The 16,638-nt window shown below is 15.5% G+C and overlaps 3 protein-coding genes across 3 annotated transcripts, besides 20 other annotated features; all 3 read left to right on the top strand. All coding sequences in view use genetic code 6, as the record gives it.

Moving 5' to 3' along the window:
• Nucleotides 1–1,921: 1,921 nt before the first annotated feature.
• Nucleotides 1,922–1,968: a microsatellite.
• Nucleotides 1,969–2,233: 265 nt separating this feature from the next.
• Nucleotides 2,234–2,269: a microsatellite.
• A 382-nt stretch (nucleotides 2,270–2,651) lies between these two features.
• Nucleotides 2,652–5,446, top strand: IMG5_098530 (hypothetical protein; the record flags this gene model as incomplete). The annotated part of the gene is made up of 7 exons (XM_004035455.1): nucleotides 2,652–2,966; nucleotides 3,022–3,111; nucleotides 3,164–3,642; nucleotides 3,701–3,994; nucleotides 4,234–4,505; nucleotides 4,740–4,846; nucleotides 5,354–5,446. 7 exons carry the CDS (start codon nucleotides 2,652–2,654, stop codon nucleotides 5,444–5,446), a joined length of 1,650 nt encoding a protein of 549 aa, XP_004035503.1.
• Nucleotides 5,089–5,132: a microsatellite.
• Nucleotides 5,182–5,248: a microsatellite.
• Nucleotides 5,186–5,254: a microsatellite.
• Nucleotides 5,447–5,804: 358 nt separating the features above from the next.
• Nucleotides 5,805–5,878: a microsatellite.
• Nucleotides 5,815–5,883: a microsatellite.
• Nucleotides 5,815–5,901: a microsatellite.
• Nucleotides 5,821–5,909: a microsatellite.
• Nucleotide 5,910: 1 nt separating this feature from the next.
• IMG5_098520 (hypothetical protein) lies at nucleotides 5,911–7,332 on the top strand (the record flags this gene model as incomplete). Its single annotated transcript, XM_004035454.1, has 1 exon — nucleotides 5,911–7,332. One exon carries the CDS (start codon nucleotides 5,911–5,913, stop codon nucleotides 7,330–7,332), a length of 1,422 nt encoding a protein of 473 aa, XP_004035502.1.
• A 313-nt stretch (nucleotides 7,333–7,645) lies between these two features.
• Nucleotides 7,646–7,671: a microsatellite.
• A 456-nt stretch (nucleotides 7,672–8,127) lies between these two features.
• Nucleotides 8,128–8,166: a microsatellite.
• Nucleotides 8,167–8,393: 227 nt separating this feature from the next.
• Nucleotides 8,394–8,443: a microsatellite.
• Nucleotides 8,444–9,040: 597 nt separating this feature from the next.
• Nucleotides 9,041–9,079: a microsatellite.
• Nucleotides 9,080–9,346: 267 nt separating this feature from the next.
• Nucleotides 9,347–9,390: a microsatellite.
• Nucleotides 9,387–9,446: a microsatellite.
• Nucleotides 9,447–10,108: 662 nt separating this feature from the next.
• Nucleotides 10,109–12,531, top strand: IMG5_098510 (hypothetical protein; the record flags this gene model as incomplete). Its single annotated transcript, XM_004035453.1, has 3 exons — nucleotides 10,109–10,815; nucleotides 11,205–11,215; nucleotides 11,834–12,531. 3 exons carry the CDS (start codon nucleotides 10,109–10,111, stop codon nucleotides 12,529–12,531), a joined length of 1,416 nt encoding a protein of 471 aa, XP_004035501.1.
• A 291-nt stretch (nucleotides 12,532–12,822) lies between these two features.
• Nucleotides 12,823–12,865: a microsatellite.
• Nucleotides 12,866–13,065: 200 nt separating this feature from the next.
• Nucleotides 13,066–13,103: a microsatellite.
• A 1,587-nt stretch (nucleotides 13,104–14,690) lies between these two features.
• Nucleotides 14,691–14,743: a microsatellite.
• A 1,666-nt stretch (nucleotides 14,744–16,409) lies between these two features.
• Nucleotides 16,410–16,474: a microsatellite.
• Nucleotides 16,475–16,491: 17 nt separating this feature from the next.
• Nucleotides 16,492–16,529: a microsatellite.
• Between the last annotated feature and the right edge of the window lie 109 nt (nucleotides 16,530–16,638).

Raw genomic sequence — 16,638 nt, 5'->3', positions numbered from 1 at the left:
ATATATATTATATAAAACTAAATGAATAACTCTTTTAATGGTGAACTACTATATATATGCATATGTAGAGGTTAATAAATATTAGTTGAATATTCATAGGATGATTTATCTAATGATTTAAATTAATAAGTCCTTAATATTTTAAAAAAAATATAAATGAAAAAAAAACAATAATTTAAATTAGCAGAATATAATTTTTAATCTGAATCAGATGAATAATTCATATTTTTAAGCTTAACAAGAAATCAATATCCTTTAAGAAGCGCATTTTAAGTATTGTAAGAAATGAAAGACCTTTTTTATTTTAAAATAGATAAAAAGATTAGAGATGAATGCCTTCCTTATAGTTTAAAAGTTTTAAAAGCGAATCTAAAATAGTATATACAAATAAATATTTATATATATAATAATCATAGTTTAAGAAATTAAAATTAACAAATAGGTTATTTATAAAATTTAATATGGAATTAAATGATAAGCTTGCCTCACTATAAATGAATGCATGTGAATTAAAGGAAATTTTGGTTGAAAATATTGATAAATTAATGGAAAGAGGTTAGTAAATAGATGTAATATATAAAAAGAGTGAAGATTAATAAATAATATCGACAAAAATGTATAAATAAGCTAAAAAAACTAAAAATAGAATGAGCAGGAGAAATAAAATTATATTCCTTTTTATCACTTTATTAATATTGATAATAATTTGGATTGTAAGTTCACTTATTTGTGGTTTTAAATATGATTAATGTTGATTTTTCTATACATATTTTTATAAATATATTTATATCAAATGATAATATTTTTTTTTTTTTTTTCTTAGAAAAAAAAACAAAAGAGTTTTCTATTATTTTTTTTTTTCTTTTATTCCAATAATATATAGGTATTTTTTTCTGTCCTAATTAAATTTTAAGTAATTCTTTATTTTATTTCTTTTTTTAATAATTTTATTTTTTATATTTTTCTTTCAATTAATTTAGACAACAAAGTATTAAAGTACTTAAGCAACAAAAATTATAATTTTTACTATTATAAATGTATAAATTATACTTTTTTTTTTTAATATGTTATATCATAAAATATCTGCTTTTTTTCAAGTATATTTTTATTAATTAATATAATTCTTTTGTTATTTCATTACTAAAGTCATTATAAGATTGCATTTTATTAATCAGTTATATTCTACTAGATTTATTTTTAATTTCTTAAATATAAAAAATTATATCTTGTTATTTTATGGATTAAAAGTTTACTTAAAATAATTATTATCTTATTTGTTATTAATTTAATATTTTTATTATTATTATTATAAATTCTTTTTTATATATAATATTTATATATATATATAATATTTATTTTATATTTGTACAAAAAAAACCTTTTTTTGTTATTTATCATTAAAACTAACATTTTAAAGCAAGACTAAAATTTTATTTATAAAAAAGCTATTTAGTTTTATTTTTAAAAATATAATATTTTTAATCTTAATAAAATTCATAAATTCAATAAATAACCATCGCATAAAAGCAGATTTTTGATGATATTTTTTTATTATAATTTTATTTCTAATTCTAAATTAAATATTTAATTTGAAAAGTAGCTTTAAGATAATATTAGTTTATTTTTTTGAGAAAGTTAAAAATATTTTTAATATATTTAAAAATTATGTTTTTTAATCTCTAATATTAAAATTAATTCTTTAGATCATATTATTATTTACATTAAAATTATTTTCATGTGTATTATAATTTTTTTCAAAAGATTAATTTCTTTAAAATTATAAGGCTAAACATTAAATTAATATATACCAATAAATAACATATAGATTTTTCTAATTATTAAAAATTTCTTTTTGAAAAAAATATTAATTTTTATTTAAATTACAAAAACGTCTAAATAATATAAATTTATAAATTATAATTTTATATTAGAATAAATTATTTATAATATAAATAAATTATTTATATAATTTCTTAAAAAAATTATTAAAGACAAAAATAAATATATTAAATAAAAATACAAAAATATTTAAATATTATATTACAAATAATAAATTATAAATCCAATAATATTTTATATTATTTTTTTAAATAATATATATATATAATATGTAAAAAATAATCATAATAATTTTCTTAAAAGATTTTCTTTATAATTCATTGATTTAAAAGTTAATAAAATTATATATCTTTTAAGTTAATTAATAATTAATATTTTGATTTTTTTAAAATGCTTATTATATATATATTTTTTATTAAATACATATTTTAATATTATAAAAATATAATTATATATATATTTTCAATTTTGTTTAAGAATTTTTTATATATTTATACTTAACATTTCAAACAAAAATATTTTTATAAGCTAATAAATGGTTAATAAAAGTATTTAATTTTAATCCTTTTTTTATTTTTTAAAAAATAAAAAAAGTACAATTTATTTTTGTGGAGAAAAATATTTCTATTTTAATAAATAAATAAAAATTAAATCTAATTAAATAATAAAAGAATAAAATAAATGAGTAAATAACTAATTGGTATCAATAATTTTGATTTTTCAAAATGTTTATTTGAAGTAAGATTATTTCAAAAGAATTTCATGATAACATAAACAAAGTACGTTTACGTAGCATAACAACAATTAATAATATGTAGTGTACAAAAAAATTTATTTTAGACAAAAAAAAAATTTTTAAAAATTAAAATATAGAAACCTTATTAAAAAATTCCAAATAAAATAATATAATTAGAATAAAAACTACAGTTAAATGGATATATAATGATTAAGAAGAGGTCATAGGATTCTAATTATATAATTAAGATGAGAAAAAATTAGCAGAGCTTTTTGGATAAAATATTGTAATGTAGTCTATCAAAGACTATCTTTCAAAATAAGTTTTTTAGAAACGTTTTTTATCTGAATATGAAATATTAAAGAAAATAGGCAAAGGAAAATATGCAAAAGTTAAAAATTTAAGCAAACATAATAAACAATATTTTTTTTTAATTAAAAAATTAGGTCTATAAAGCTCGAAAAAAAGATACTGGGGAATTATTAGCAGTAAAATATTTACATAAATCAAAACTAATAAGCCTAGAAAACGGAGAAGTAACTATAAAAAATAGATTTAAAAATTAAATATAATAAAAATTAAAACAAGCTTTCCTTATTCAATGAACTTAAGATTTTAAGAATGTTAAATCATCCTAATTGCATAAATATTTTAGCTGCCTATGAAGATGTATATGGATATTATATTGTAACTGAACTCCTTGATGAAAATAAATCTTTATATTAAGAAATTTATAAATATTAAAATTCTTATTTTAGTGATTAAGTGTGTGGAGTTATAATAAAATAAATTTTAAATGGTTTAAATTATGTTCACGAGAAAAAAATAATGCATAGAGATCTTAAACCTTAGAACATTATGTTCAAGAATACATCCTATTAATAATTAAATAATTTAAAAATAATAGATTTTGGTCTTGCTTAAATAAATGATGGTTAAAAATATATTTATGTTCACGTTGGTACTCCAGGTTTTGTTGCGCCTGAAATTTTATCAAACGAGTCTGAAGATCATAGATATGACGAAAAATGTGATATTTTTTCAGTCGGAGTTATCTTGTATATATTGTAAATACAAAAAACTAAAAAAAAAACTTAAAAAATATTGTTTTTTTTTATTTTATAGATTAACTGGAAAATCCATATTTGAAGGGAAAAAATTTTCATAAATCTTAGATTAAAATAAAGCTTGTGATGTATAATTTAAAATTGATAAATTAAAATCATAAAGAAATAAATTAACAATTGATATTTTAACAAAACTTCTTGAAAAAGATCCGTTAAAAAGACCTTCTGCAGCTGAAGCTTTAAATCATGATTTTTTTAAGAATTTAGATAAATAGCCTAAATTAGAAAAAAAATTCTCAGAGGGAGATTTCAATAATTTATTATAAAATGATTTAGTACAAAAAAATAAATAGTAATTTACTAATTCTCTTTAAAATGTTAATTTAGAATTAAAAAATTTAAAAGAATTAAAAGATTAAAGAAAAAAGAATTCGAATAATAAATAATTAATCAAAGTGAATAAGAAACAGTAAAATTCTTGCATAATTTAACCAAATTATTATGCTAAATTGAATAAAAAAATGATTATATTATTGAAAATGATAAAAATTTTGATTCTCCTATGTAAATTTAGAAATAAAATCTTTATAGTCCTGCTAGTGTTTTAAGTAGCAATGAATATTAAAGATTAGGACTTATTGAAAAAATGAAAGAAATAGAATTAAATAATCAAAACTATCATGATATTGAGAACGATAAAATTGAAGAACCTGAAAAAAAAGATTCAGAAGATAATTCTTAATAAAACGAAAATGCCAAAAATGATAGTCCAAATTGTCCAAAATCTTAATTTACAGTTCCATAATTAAAAATTCGTAAATTTAGTACTTATTCTTAAGATGATATTGTTTCTTCGTTGAGTTGTAATATTAATTAAAAAAAGAGAAATTTATTTAAAATTTCGGTTAAAAAATAAAAGAATTATGTATTTATTTAATTATTATATAATTTATAAAAATATATATGTATATTTTTTATCTTTATTTATATATATTTTTTTTAGTATTAAAATAAGTATTAAGTTATAAAAGGCATCATTAATTCAACGAAATAGTTTCCTTAAGAACTTTTTAAATGCTATTTATAAAATGAATAAGATGAAATTTAAAAAGGAATGAAAATTAGAGTTTATAAATTAGGTTTATATATTTTATTTGGGAAAGATTTATATGGGATCCCTGCTGAAAATAAAATATAATAAAGGGTAGATTTATTAATGTAATAACATCATTACTAATAATGGTTTATTTAATTAATTTTAAGAATGATAAGTTAATAAGAGAATGAAAGACCTACTTTTAATGAAATATATAGCATCTTGTAAAGTAATCTAAATATTTAAGATGAATTAGAAACCATAGAAGTAGAAGAATATTAAAATGAAAACTAACTATAAGTAAATAATAGGTTATAATTGATATAAAAAAACAATTTTCATAATAATTAGAATGAATAAAATATAAATGGATAATATTTGAATGAATAAAATAAAGACTAAAACTATTAAAATATACAATTTTCACCTTAAAATGAAGATAAAAGTTAATAATTAATAAATAATCAAAATTATAAATCATAAATAATAGAAGTAAATAATAATAAATAAAAATAAAATAACAATAGTTTTTAATAAGAAAATATCTAATAATAGTAAGAAAATGAAGATAATTAAGTAGAGAATTATAATAATGAACAATTTTTAAAAAAATAGAACGTTACAAATGATGATGAAAATAATGAAAAAGATTATAATAATAACTAAAATATTATATAAGATAATATCAATGAATTAAAATATTATTGATATTATTATTAAAACTAAAATACATATAATCTATAATAAATTATGTAATAAAATGTAAGTCAAAAAAAATATCTTTTTATAAAAATAAAAGAGATTTCAATAATATATCATAATATATAAAAAACATTTGAAAAAGAATTTAATATATTTTTGTCTATAATACATATAAATACTTCTATTTTCTATTTTTTATTTATTTATTTAGTCTATTTTTTCAAAAAGAATTTTTTTACTATGAAAACCGGATATTAAATCACATAAAAATTAAAATCAAAGTAGCTGTTTTCTATATTTCAAAATAATAAAATTAAAATGGAAAATCATATAAAATAAATATATAAATAATAATTATAAGAATAAAAAAAGTTATTATTAAAAAAAAAAAAAAAAATTAAAAAAAAAAAAAAAAAAAATTATTAAAAACAAAAAAAACAAAAAAAAAATTAAAAATAAAATAAAAAAAGATGGATTTCACTTCTCCCCTTAAATAAAAAAATAACATAAGAAGTTACGACTAATAAACTCCTTCCTAGTTTATATCTCCTTAATCAGAAATGTAAACCACCTAATCTTTTCATGCATTAAAAACTCCTAATAAATATTCAGATAGATATATACCTACAAGAACAATTGACTCCAAAACTAACTTTGATTTAAAGTAAGAATCTATCTATACTAATGATTTTACGAATGAATAAGTTCATCTAAATGTACAAGACGAAAATACAAAAATATACAACTAATATATCTAAACAGAACTTTTTCGAAAGTAATTTGAAACTCCTAAAATACTCCAATTTGAAGTCAAGAAAATTCCCCCAGTTTCCCCTTTTATGTTTGATTAATAAGAAAATATTCCCGAAACTAAAAAAAGAAGAAAAATAGGACATAATCCAATAAAAATACTTGATGCTCCTGGTTTAGCTGATGATTTTTACATTGACGTGTTAGATTGGAGTTGCTAAAGTATAATAGGAATAGCTTTAGGATAATGTATTTATACTTTGAATACTTAAAGTGGTAATATTAATAAGTTATGTGAAAATTAATCTTTTTCTTCTCTCTTTTAAGTACAGAACGGACCTTTTCCTTCCTTTTACACAAGTGTTAAATGGAATCCCAATAACGGAAATTTATTGGCAATAGGAAATACATAAGGAATTATTGATATACATGATATTTAGAAAAATATAGTTGTTCGAAAAATAAATTTGTAAAAAGAAAGAATAGGATGTATGGACTTTTGTTCAAATGGAAATATTTTAGCAGCAGGATGTAAAGATAAATCTATTCTCGTATAAGATTTGAGAGAAAGCGGAGGCAAAATATTTTTTGGACATTCATAAGAAGTTTGTTCTATTAAATTTTCCCCAGATTAATAATATTTAGCAACTGGAGGAAACGATAATAAAATAAATATATGGAATTATTCAGTTAAGAATATTCCCTTTTAAACACATAGTGAACATAAGGCTGCTATTAGAGCTTTGGCATGGAATCCTCATTAACATGGAATACTTTTAAGTGGAGGAGGTTCCAATGATTAATGTATAAAAACTTGGAATGTAAATAATAATTAAATTATTAATAATACTCCAACTGGTTCTTAAATTTGTAAAATATTATTTTCTGAAAATGTTAATGAATTTGTATGTGCACATGGATATGATAATAATAAAATATCGGTGTGGAAATATAATTCAATGTAAAAAATAGCTTAGCTAGACGGGCATAATAATAGAGTACTTTATTTAAGTATATCACCTGATAATACTACAATTGTTAGTGGATCTGGTGATGAAACAATTAAATTCTGGAAAATATTTTCTTAATAAGTTAAATAATAATATTCTTAATCAATGCTTAAATTTACTGAGCTAAGATGATTTTTTTTTTTTTTTAAGTAATTTTTTTTATAATTACATAATTAATATATAAATATTTTTTTTTTTGTATTTTATTGTTTATTATTTTTGTATTATAAAGTTTCTATTAATTAATTATACTTTCATTATCATTTAATATATTTTTAATAATAATTATATAAGTAAAAGTTATAAATATAATATTATTTAATCAAATATAGTATTATTTTATCCATGAATGAAATTATTAATAAGCAAGTTTTTAAAAAATTTATATATTTTATATAATTTATTGCATTTTTTTTTAAAAAAAAATTATAATTAATAAAGATATTTTAAAATTTAAATTTAAAATTTAAAATGATTTTTGTTTATAGTTTTTTAAAGTTATTATAATAATATTTTTGATTCAAAATCAATTTCGAATTATATATCATCTATAATAAATTTATATTTGATTTAATCATTTTTATTATATTATCTTCTTTTTCATTTTATTTTATGTGTCTTATTTAAAAAAAAAAAAATATTATTAAAGCCATTAAAAAACACATTTTATTTTTAATAAAATTTATTAAAATAAATAAATAATAAAAATGCGATTAACTAGTTAAAAATATAAACAAAAATTTTAGTAAATTAAGTAAAATTAATTCGAAAAAATAATATATTAGATAAAATGTTTAAAGTAAAAATGAATATCTATCATTTAAGTATAAAAATTTAAAAAATTTAAATTGGTCATATAAATAATGTATATTTAGTTAATTAAAAAAAGGAATTATTATTATGTTTACTAAATATGTATAAATGAATATAATTAAGTTTTTAATAATTAATTTTAATAATATAATTGAAGTATTATTTTTTTATTATAAATAAATGAATGATGTCATTCGAATTAAAAAGAGAATGTTATAAAAATAAATTAACAAATATTTAAAATTTGCAAAAATAAAATGTAAAACTCTTTTAAAAATTTACAAATAAAATAAATATTAATAGAACTTTATATTTATTAAATATAACTATTAATTGAAAATTAAAGAATAATAATTAATAATTTATGAAAGCCTTCAGTAAAATAATAATTTACTTTATTATAAGCAAATAAAAATGTAATTTTTTATAACACTAAAAAATTCAGTTTTAAATAAAGAAATAATTGATAAATATTTAAAGGTAAATAAAATTATAAGAAATATTAAAATTATTAATAAAATTCCTAAAGTATTAATTATAATTATTTATATAACTTTAAATAAATTAATTTTAAAAATAATATAATCAATTTAATTATTATAAATATAAAAAGAATAACATTTTAATATTTAATAAAATTATTAGAATTAAATTAAAAATATTTTTGTGTATTTAAGTTCATTTGATTAATATAAAAATTAATAAATATAAAAATTATAATATTATTACTAAAGACAATTTATATGAAAGAATATTTTTTTTCAATTTGAATTAATAATTATTAAACGTGAAATTAAACATTATATATATCCTTTTTTATTTTATTTTTTTTAAAAAAAAATTAATTTTTTTTAATTTATTAAGCTTATTTTTCATTCATGTTTAATAATTTAAATTTCAAATAAAATTTAAGCTTCGTTAAAATTGTATTTTAAAATATATTTATTCTCCACCTTTTTAAAAAATATTCTTTTCATAAAATTTAATTTATATTTACTTTTATTTAAATCTTCCTAATTACATATTTTCTAAATATTTTATCTAAATATTTTATTATAAATATTTTCAAACAAAATAAAATATCCAAAAATATAATTTTTCAACTATTTTTTTTGATATATATATATATATTTTTAAAATATAATATTGATTGATGTTAATAGAATTTGTATAAACATATAAATAATAAATAAAAACTTAAATTTTTATTTTAAATAAAAATTATTATTTTATGTATCATTTCATTATTAGATTTTTAATTAATATATAAAGATTATAGTTTAAGCAATAAGTTATTTTTTTTTTTTTTCATATAACATAAATTACCTTTTATATATTTCATTTATTTTAAAAATATATTATTTTTTTAAAAAATTTTTATATTAAAACTAATTTATATTTTAACAATTAAAAATAATTTTTTTTATTAATTATCTTTGGCAAATTTATAATTTTTTTTTTTAAATAAAATGAAATTAATAAAATTATACGACGAAAATAGATTAACTTGTCTTTTTATTTTAAAAATATTTTAATTATTTTTAAAATATTATTATAAAAATATAAATTAAAATTATAATTATAAATAAATAAAAAAAAAAAAAATTTAAAAAACAAATAAACAAAAATGGGAAATACCTAAAATATAACAGAAAAAGGAGAAGCACTTTCTAGTTTTGATTTCTAAAAAAATTTTTTAAATTAAAAACACCATTAGTCTTCAGCAAGCTCTGAAAACTTTATCTAATTAAAAAGTCATAAACAACCCACAAACTCCTAATAATATGCTTGTATTTTCGAAAAAGAAATATCTATAAATTAATTCAAAAAGCTTTTAAAAGATCTCAGCACAGAATAAAATTATAAAAACAAAAAAAAGCTAATAATAAAAGCTCCAATTAATATCACAAACTTAAAAACACATGACTTAAACCCAAACGCATTTAATATAACATTTTTAAAATCCTTGACGCAAACAATAAGCAAGAATTATCAACATATAGAGAGTTTAATATTTAGTTTACCTTCTTAGAGTGCCCTTAATTAAGATATTGATTTCTCTTCTATAGAATGTATTGTATAAATGCTTAAAAGCATGCCTAAACTAAAGGAACTAGAATTGAACTTATTCCAATGGGGTTATTTTAATGTACGAATCACTTCTTAATCTATAATAAAGCTAACATAGGCAATTTCTGAATTATCTTCTTTGGAAGTAATCAAAATCGATATGGGAAGATGGGGATGTGAATAATATAGAAATCTTAATATTTACGACGATAGCACAATTTAAGGTTTTTGTAAAATGATTAAAGCTTTGGCTGGTACATTGAAAGAAATTTACATTAATTTAAGAAGTTGGGCTTATGAAAATGAATATATTAATAATTAAAGTGTTCGAAATATATTTTAAAGTATTGGAAAATGTGAAAAATTAGAAAGTTTAATTCTTGATATGAATAAATGGGGATATTTAAATGAAAAAATTAATAATGAAAGTGTTTCTGATATGCCTGAATATTTCAAAAATCTTTCTAATTTAAAATCTGTTTAAATAAATATGAATCTTTGGAGGCTTTTTGATGATTTTTAAACTGTTAAATCAGCTTTTGCTTAATTGCCTAATCTTTTATAAATAAAAATTTTTACAGAAAATCCTGATTGCAATATTATAAGCTTGGAAGAATTAGTTAAATTTAAATATCAAAGTTATTTAACTATAATTGCTATGTTAAAAACATAAAAAATTACAGATTAAATTAGAAAAGAAATCGTTTGGGATTCGATCAGATGCATTAAATTGTAAAAAAAAAATTGAACATATTGTTTAAAATTAAAATATATCTATTTATTATTATAATTAATTATTATTCATACATTTATATTTATATACTCATATATTCATTCATTTTAATAATATATTAAATTTATTTTTATTTAAAAACAAATATTAATTTTAAAAACGTAAACATTTATAAAATAATAGAGATTTGTAATTTATTAAAACATAAATATTTTTAATACTGTCTATATTCGTTAATTTACTATTTTAAAATATTAATATAGTAATTTGTAATAATAAATCATATATGTATTTATATCACTATTTATAAAAATATATAAATTTGTTAAAATTTTAATTTTTAAGAAAAAATATTAATTTTAAATACTTATAAATTAAATATATATAGTATATTTTATAGTATTATATTTAAAACATTAATAATTAATATAATATAAATTTATTTTATTATATTTTATATTTATAAACAATTAATTACTTTTATTTATTAAAAAAATTTAAATATTTTAATTATCTATTTTATATATTTATTATATTGTTTTCTTTTTTATTCATTATTCTATTATTAATATTTATAATATTTCAATAAAATATTAACATTATTTAATTTTCTTAAACACATAGAAATTATTTTTAAAAATAAAAAAATATTAAGGCCATAAATAAAAATGAAAGAAATAAATATTGAACAATAATCTCATTTAATAAAAGATAACTTATTAGTAAAAGATATAAATATTCCATTAAATTAAGGATTAATTTATGACTGTTTGTTTATAAAATATCATTAATCAAGGCATTTTTCTTAAAATTTAGATGAATAATCATATGGAATAGCCTGTACAAAAAACGGAAAGATATTATTTTTTGATGTAAATAATCCGAACAACTTCAATCCAAAAATAATCTACGAACACTCTATTTAATTCCATAGAATGAATTAAGCAAATTTTCCAAATGCAAACTGCATATTTGTAAGTGGTTCAAACAAGAATATATTTATATTAAAAAACACAGATCCAGAAATAAATTCTAGTAATTTTAAATATGTGCATTAATATTCTCCTATGAAGGATAAAGACTCATTTGGAATTTCTATAGATAATCACAAATAAATTATATATTCATGTGGCACAGACCACATATGTTTATGGGATATCGAAAAATAACAAATTTTACGAAGAATTCAAGAACCTAAAATAAATGGTGAAAGTTAAGGCCTTAGTACAATAGAATTCGATCCTCAATAACGAGTTTTTGTAGCTTCAGGAATATCAAAAATGGTTCATATATTCGATGAAAGATAAAATCATAAAATTATAATTTTATAAGGTCATACTGAAAATGTAACAAGAATTAAAAGTTTTACAAATAATACTTAGTATTTCTTAGCTACTGGAAGTCATGATAAATCTCTTTGTTTATGGAACATTAGGAAACTTACAGCCTATACTAAAATTCCTAATTATCATAATTCAACTATCTTTGGTATCGATTTAAATATCAAATAATAAATATTATATACTTCTAGTTGGGATAAAAATCTTAAAATACTAGATTTAAATAATCTTAAAGTTATAGAAACTATTGAAGAAGCATAAAAAGAAAGAATGATTGCCTGTATTTATGATAATAGAACTAATTAGTTAATGACTTCTTCTGCTGATGGTACCTTATAAATATATAAGTAATATTAACCAGAATAAATATAATGATAAAATTATTTTATGTATAAATTATTTATATAAATCTTATATATTAAAATATTATATATATTTGTTAAATTATTTTTTTTTTTATTAATTTTATTTATCTTTAGAATATAATATATTTTAAAAAGACAACTTTATTATTGATATCTTTATTTTTTCAAATTAAAAAAAAAAACTATATTTTAGATTTTTCTATATTAAGTTTGAATATTTTTTTTTCTTAAATATTTAAAAGTAATATTTTACTTTTTAAAAGATTGTTAAAAATTTATGTATTAAAATCAAAATAGATTGTTATAATATATTTTTTATAAATAAATTTATTTTAATATATTTAATATTATTATTTTAAGATTAAATAGATTATTAACTTTTATTTAATTAAAAGTTTCACTTCAATAAAAAATAGATAGATTTTTATATTATTATTGTAAATTTGGATTTTATTATATTTCTATATTTTTTTTTTTTTTACACAAAATATTTAATATAACTATTGTGAATATTATCTATTGATGTAATTTGTTATTTATATAAATTTCTATTTTATTTAATTTTATTTTATTTTATTTTATATAAAATTAAAAAATATTATTATATTTTCGATTAAACAAAGTATATATTATTATAAATTTAAGCTATTTTATTTTTTATCAAACAAACTTTATCTGCATTATCGCCTTTTTAAAATATGTTTTAGTTTAAATATAATTCCACTTTGATTTCATTTATTTATTATTAATGAGCTTTAAAATGTTACTTTAATTTTTTTAAAAGTTTATGAAAAATCTAGTAAATAGTATTCATTAACACAGACAGTATTAATATTTTTTATTTATTTTATCTTAGTTTACAATTTATATTTATTTTTTTTAATTATCATCAAGAAATTAAGAATATTTTTTATATGTCATCATAATTTAAAGTTTTTATAAAAATTGATTTGAGGAAATTTATTTAGAATGTTATATATATAATCTTTAAAATTTATATCTATTTAACTTATTTTTACATATATATAAATCATATTTATTTTTAATTTATTTTAAATTATTTAAATTTTTATTTTTAGTATTATTGGATTAACTTTTTATGTATGTGATCTTAGAAGAATAACAAAAAATTCACATTTAAACTGATAAAAATGTAATTTTTATTCATAATTAAAAATATCATTTTTTTAATTAATACATTGATTTTATTAATAATCTTCTTTTTTTTTAAATTATAATCGAATCTTAATTTTATTTAATTATAAATTTTTAATTTTGAGAACTTTAAATTATATACAAATAAAAATTAAATAAACGAAAGTTAATTTTTCTTCTTATAATTATTATATATATATCTTCATTTTTTTAAAAATATTTACAAATTATATAATTTTACTTAAATCTTAATAATATTTTATTACTTTCATTAAAATTTTAATTATTTTTCTTGATAAAACTTTATTTAAAATTAGTTAAAGTATTTATAGCTATTAAAAAAGTCTTATTTGTCATTAAAATTTATATCTTATTTAAATATTATATTATTCATCATTAATTTTATCTTAATTATAAATTATGTAATTAAAAACCTATTTACTTATATAATATATAAATTATCGAATTTTTACTTAATTATTTATTAATTAAATCTTATTAAAATAAAAAGTTTTTTAAAGTATTATGCTTTTTAGTTTAAATATATATATTTTATAAAAACTTTAAATAAACTTTTTTAATATATTTATACAATAGAATATTTATTTTGGCATAGTATTCTTGTAATTAATTTATTTATATTAAAATGATAATAATGTAATATAAAATAATTAAAAATAAATAAAAATATTGAAAATTTAGTTTATTTTAAAATTTTATGTATAATTAAGAATGAATAAAAATAAAATATACTATATCTTGTATTATATAATATATAAAAATGTTATTTTAAATTTAAATACTATAAAAGTTAAACCATATTTAATAAATAATCGATAAAATAGTAAATATTATTTAAAACTCAAAATTTTAAGTTTTAATTTTAACAATTAATAAATATTTATATATCAAGTTACTATTTATTTAATTTTAAATCGCTTTCACTTAAATTAGATTCACTTTAAAAATATATTTAAGAAGAATCACTTTAAAAATTAATAAATAAATAAAATAATATAAATATATATATATATATATATATATATATATATATATATATATATATAATTTAAATAGTATTTTTTTTATATTATTAACCTATTTAATTATTCCTCTTCATCTTGATTTTAATCTTATTTAATTTGAATTTATTTACTAAATACGTTTTACATTTTTTAATTAGTTAATTTTTAAAAGAAAATATAATTTTTATATTTATATGCTATTTAAAGAATTATAAAAAATATTGAAAGACTAAAAAATGTTATTAAATAAATATCTTATTAACTTTTTATGTGATAAGTAAATCTATTATAATAATTAAAATATATTTTTTTCATTAGATTAATTTATTTTTGAACCATAAAAATCATATTCTTTTAAGCAATTAATTATTATAAAACTTAATTTTACGATAAAAAGAATTATATTTTGTTTTGTTAAGGAAGATTACTGCCATAAATTTATTCTTAAGTTTTCAATTACAGATTTTAAACTCCATAAAAGGAAATTAACAATAATGTTATCAATTTTAACATTTTTAATATATATATATATATTTATTATTTTTTTTTTTTTAATGTTAATAATTATATTTTTTTTAATATGTGAAAATTAATACTTAAATTTCTATAAATAACTAAAAAATAATATATTTATTATTTCTTTAAAAAATATTATATAATTAATTACTAAAAAATAAAAAATATTTATTAATAATAATGGAAATAGAACCTATTACATACACATTAAATAAACTGGTAAATATTTAATATAATATTATATCAAAGATAATAATATTATATTAAAATAACAAATATATTTAAAAACTTTATTAATAATAAAAAATATATAAATAAAAAAATTTGAATTATTAAAAATTAATAGAATATTAATAACTAATTGATAAGTGATGCCATTAGTTGTTTTATGCATACAGTATTATATCATAGAGAATTAGGGACTGTATAAATACAATTTAGAACTTGTGAAATTTTAAAAAAATTAACTTATGTATTAAATAAAGAAATTATATTAATTATCACATTTATAGATATTACTTTTTTTAACAACCTTTCTATTTTACTTTTATTTTTATTATATTATATAAATAAATTAATATTCTTATATAAATAATAGATGCATTGTGGCGATACTTAAATTGATGAGCTTGTAAATTAATTAATAAAATTAGTTTAAAATGATGTTGAAAATAGTGATGATTAAAATATTGTAGGATAAATTAGAATAACATTTAAAAATGAAGAAAAATAAAAATTATTGCCTTTTTTTGAAAAAAAATAATCTAAAGTTTTCGAAAAATGGCTAATTCCTCTTGAAATAAATAAATAAAATGAAAGTTTGAATATATAAAAAGTAATAAATTAAAAATTATATATTTTAAAATAATTATAAAAGGCCGAAAATGATATTTAAAATATATTATATTAGATAATTTAATATGCTAATTTAGACTTAGATCATATAGATGAATCATATATAGTAAAGTAAACTGATAAAATCTATATATTTCCGTGTGATGTAATAAATTTTCATTATCTAAATAATTTATTTTATTTATTTATATAAAATATAGATTTAATGGATTAATAAAAAAAAAAATTGAAAATTAAAATGAAAAATTTAAAAATTTATAATATATTCAAACAACAAAAAATAAAATATAAAAAAAATTGTATTTATTGTTTTTACTTTTTTAATTTTACTTTATAAAAAAATAAAAAATTCATATTTTACAAAAATAAAAAAATGCATATTTTACAAAAATCATAAAAATTATTATGTATAAATACTATTATAAAAATAATAATAATTTTATAAAATATTAATAATAATAAATCAATTTTTTTATCATAAATTATCTAAATATATACTTGCTAGAATTATAAGAAATTATATCCTAAACTGAAATATAATCAGGAAAAGTAACTCCGAATCTATC

Source organism: Ichthyophthirius multifiliis, assembly GCF_000220395.1.
Source record: "Ichthyophthirius multifiliis unplaced genomic scaffold scaff_1120509250839, whole genome shotgun sequence".
Classification (NCBI taxonomy): domain Eukaryota; phylum Ciliophora; class Oligohymenophorea; order Hymenostomatida; genus Ichthyophthirius; species Ichthyophthirius multifiliis.
Note: the sequence above shows the minus strand (reverse complement) of the source record. Positions and strands in the feature narration are given on the sequence as shown.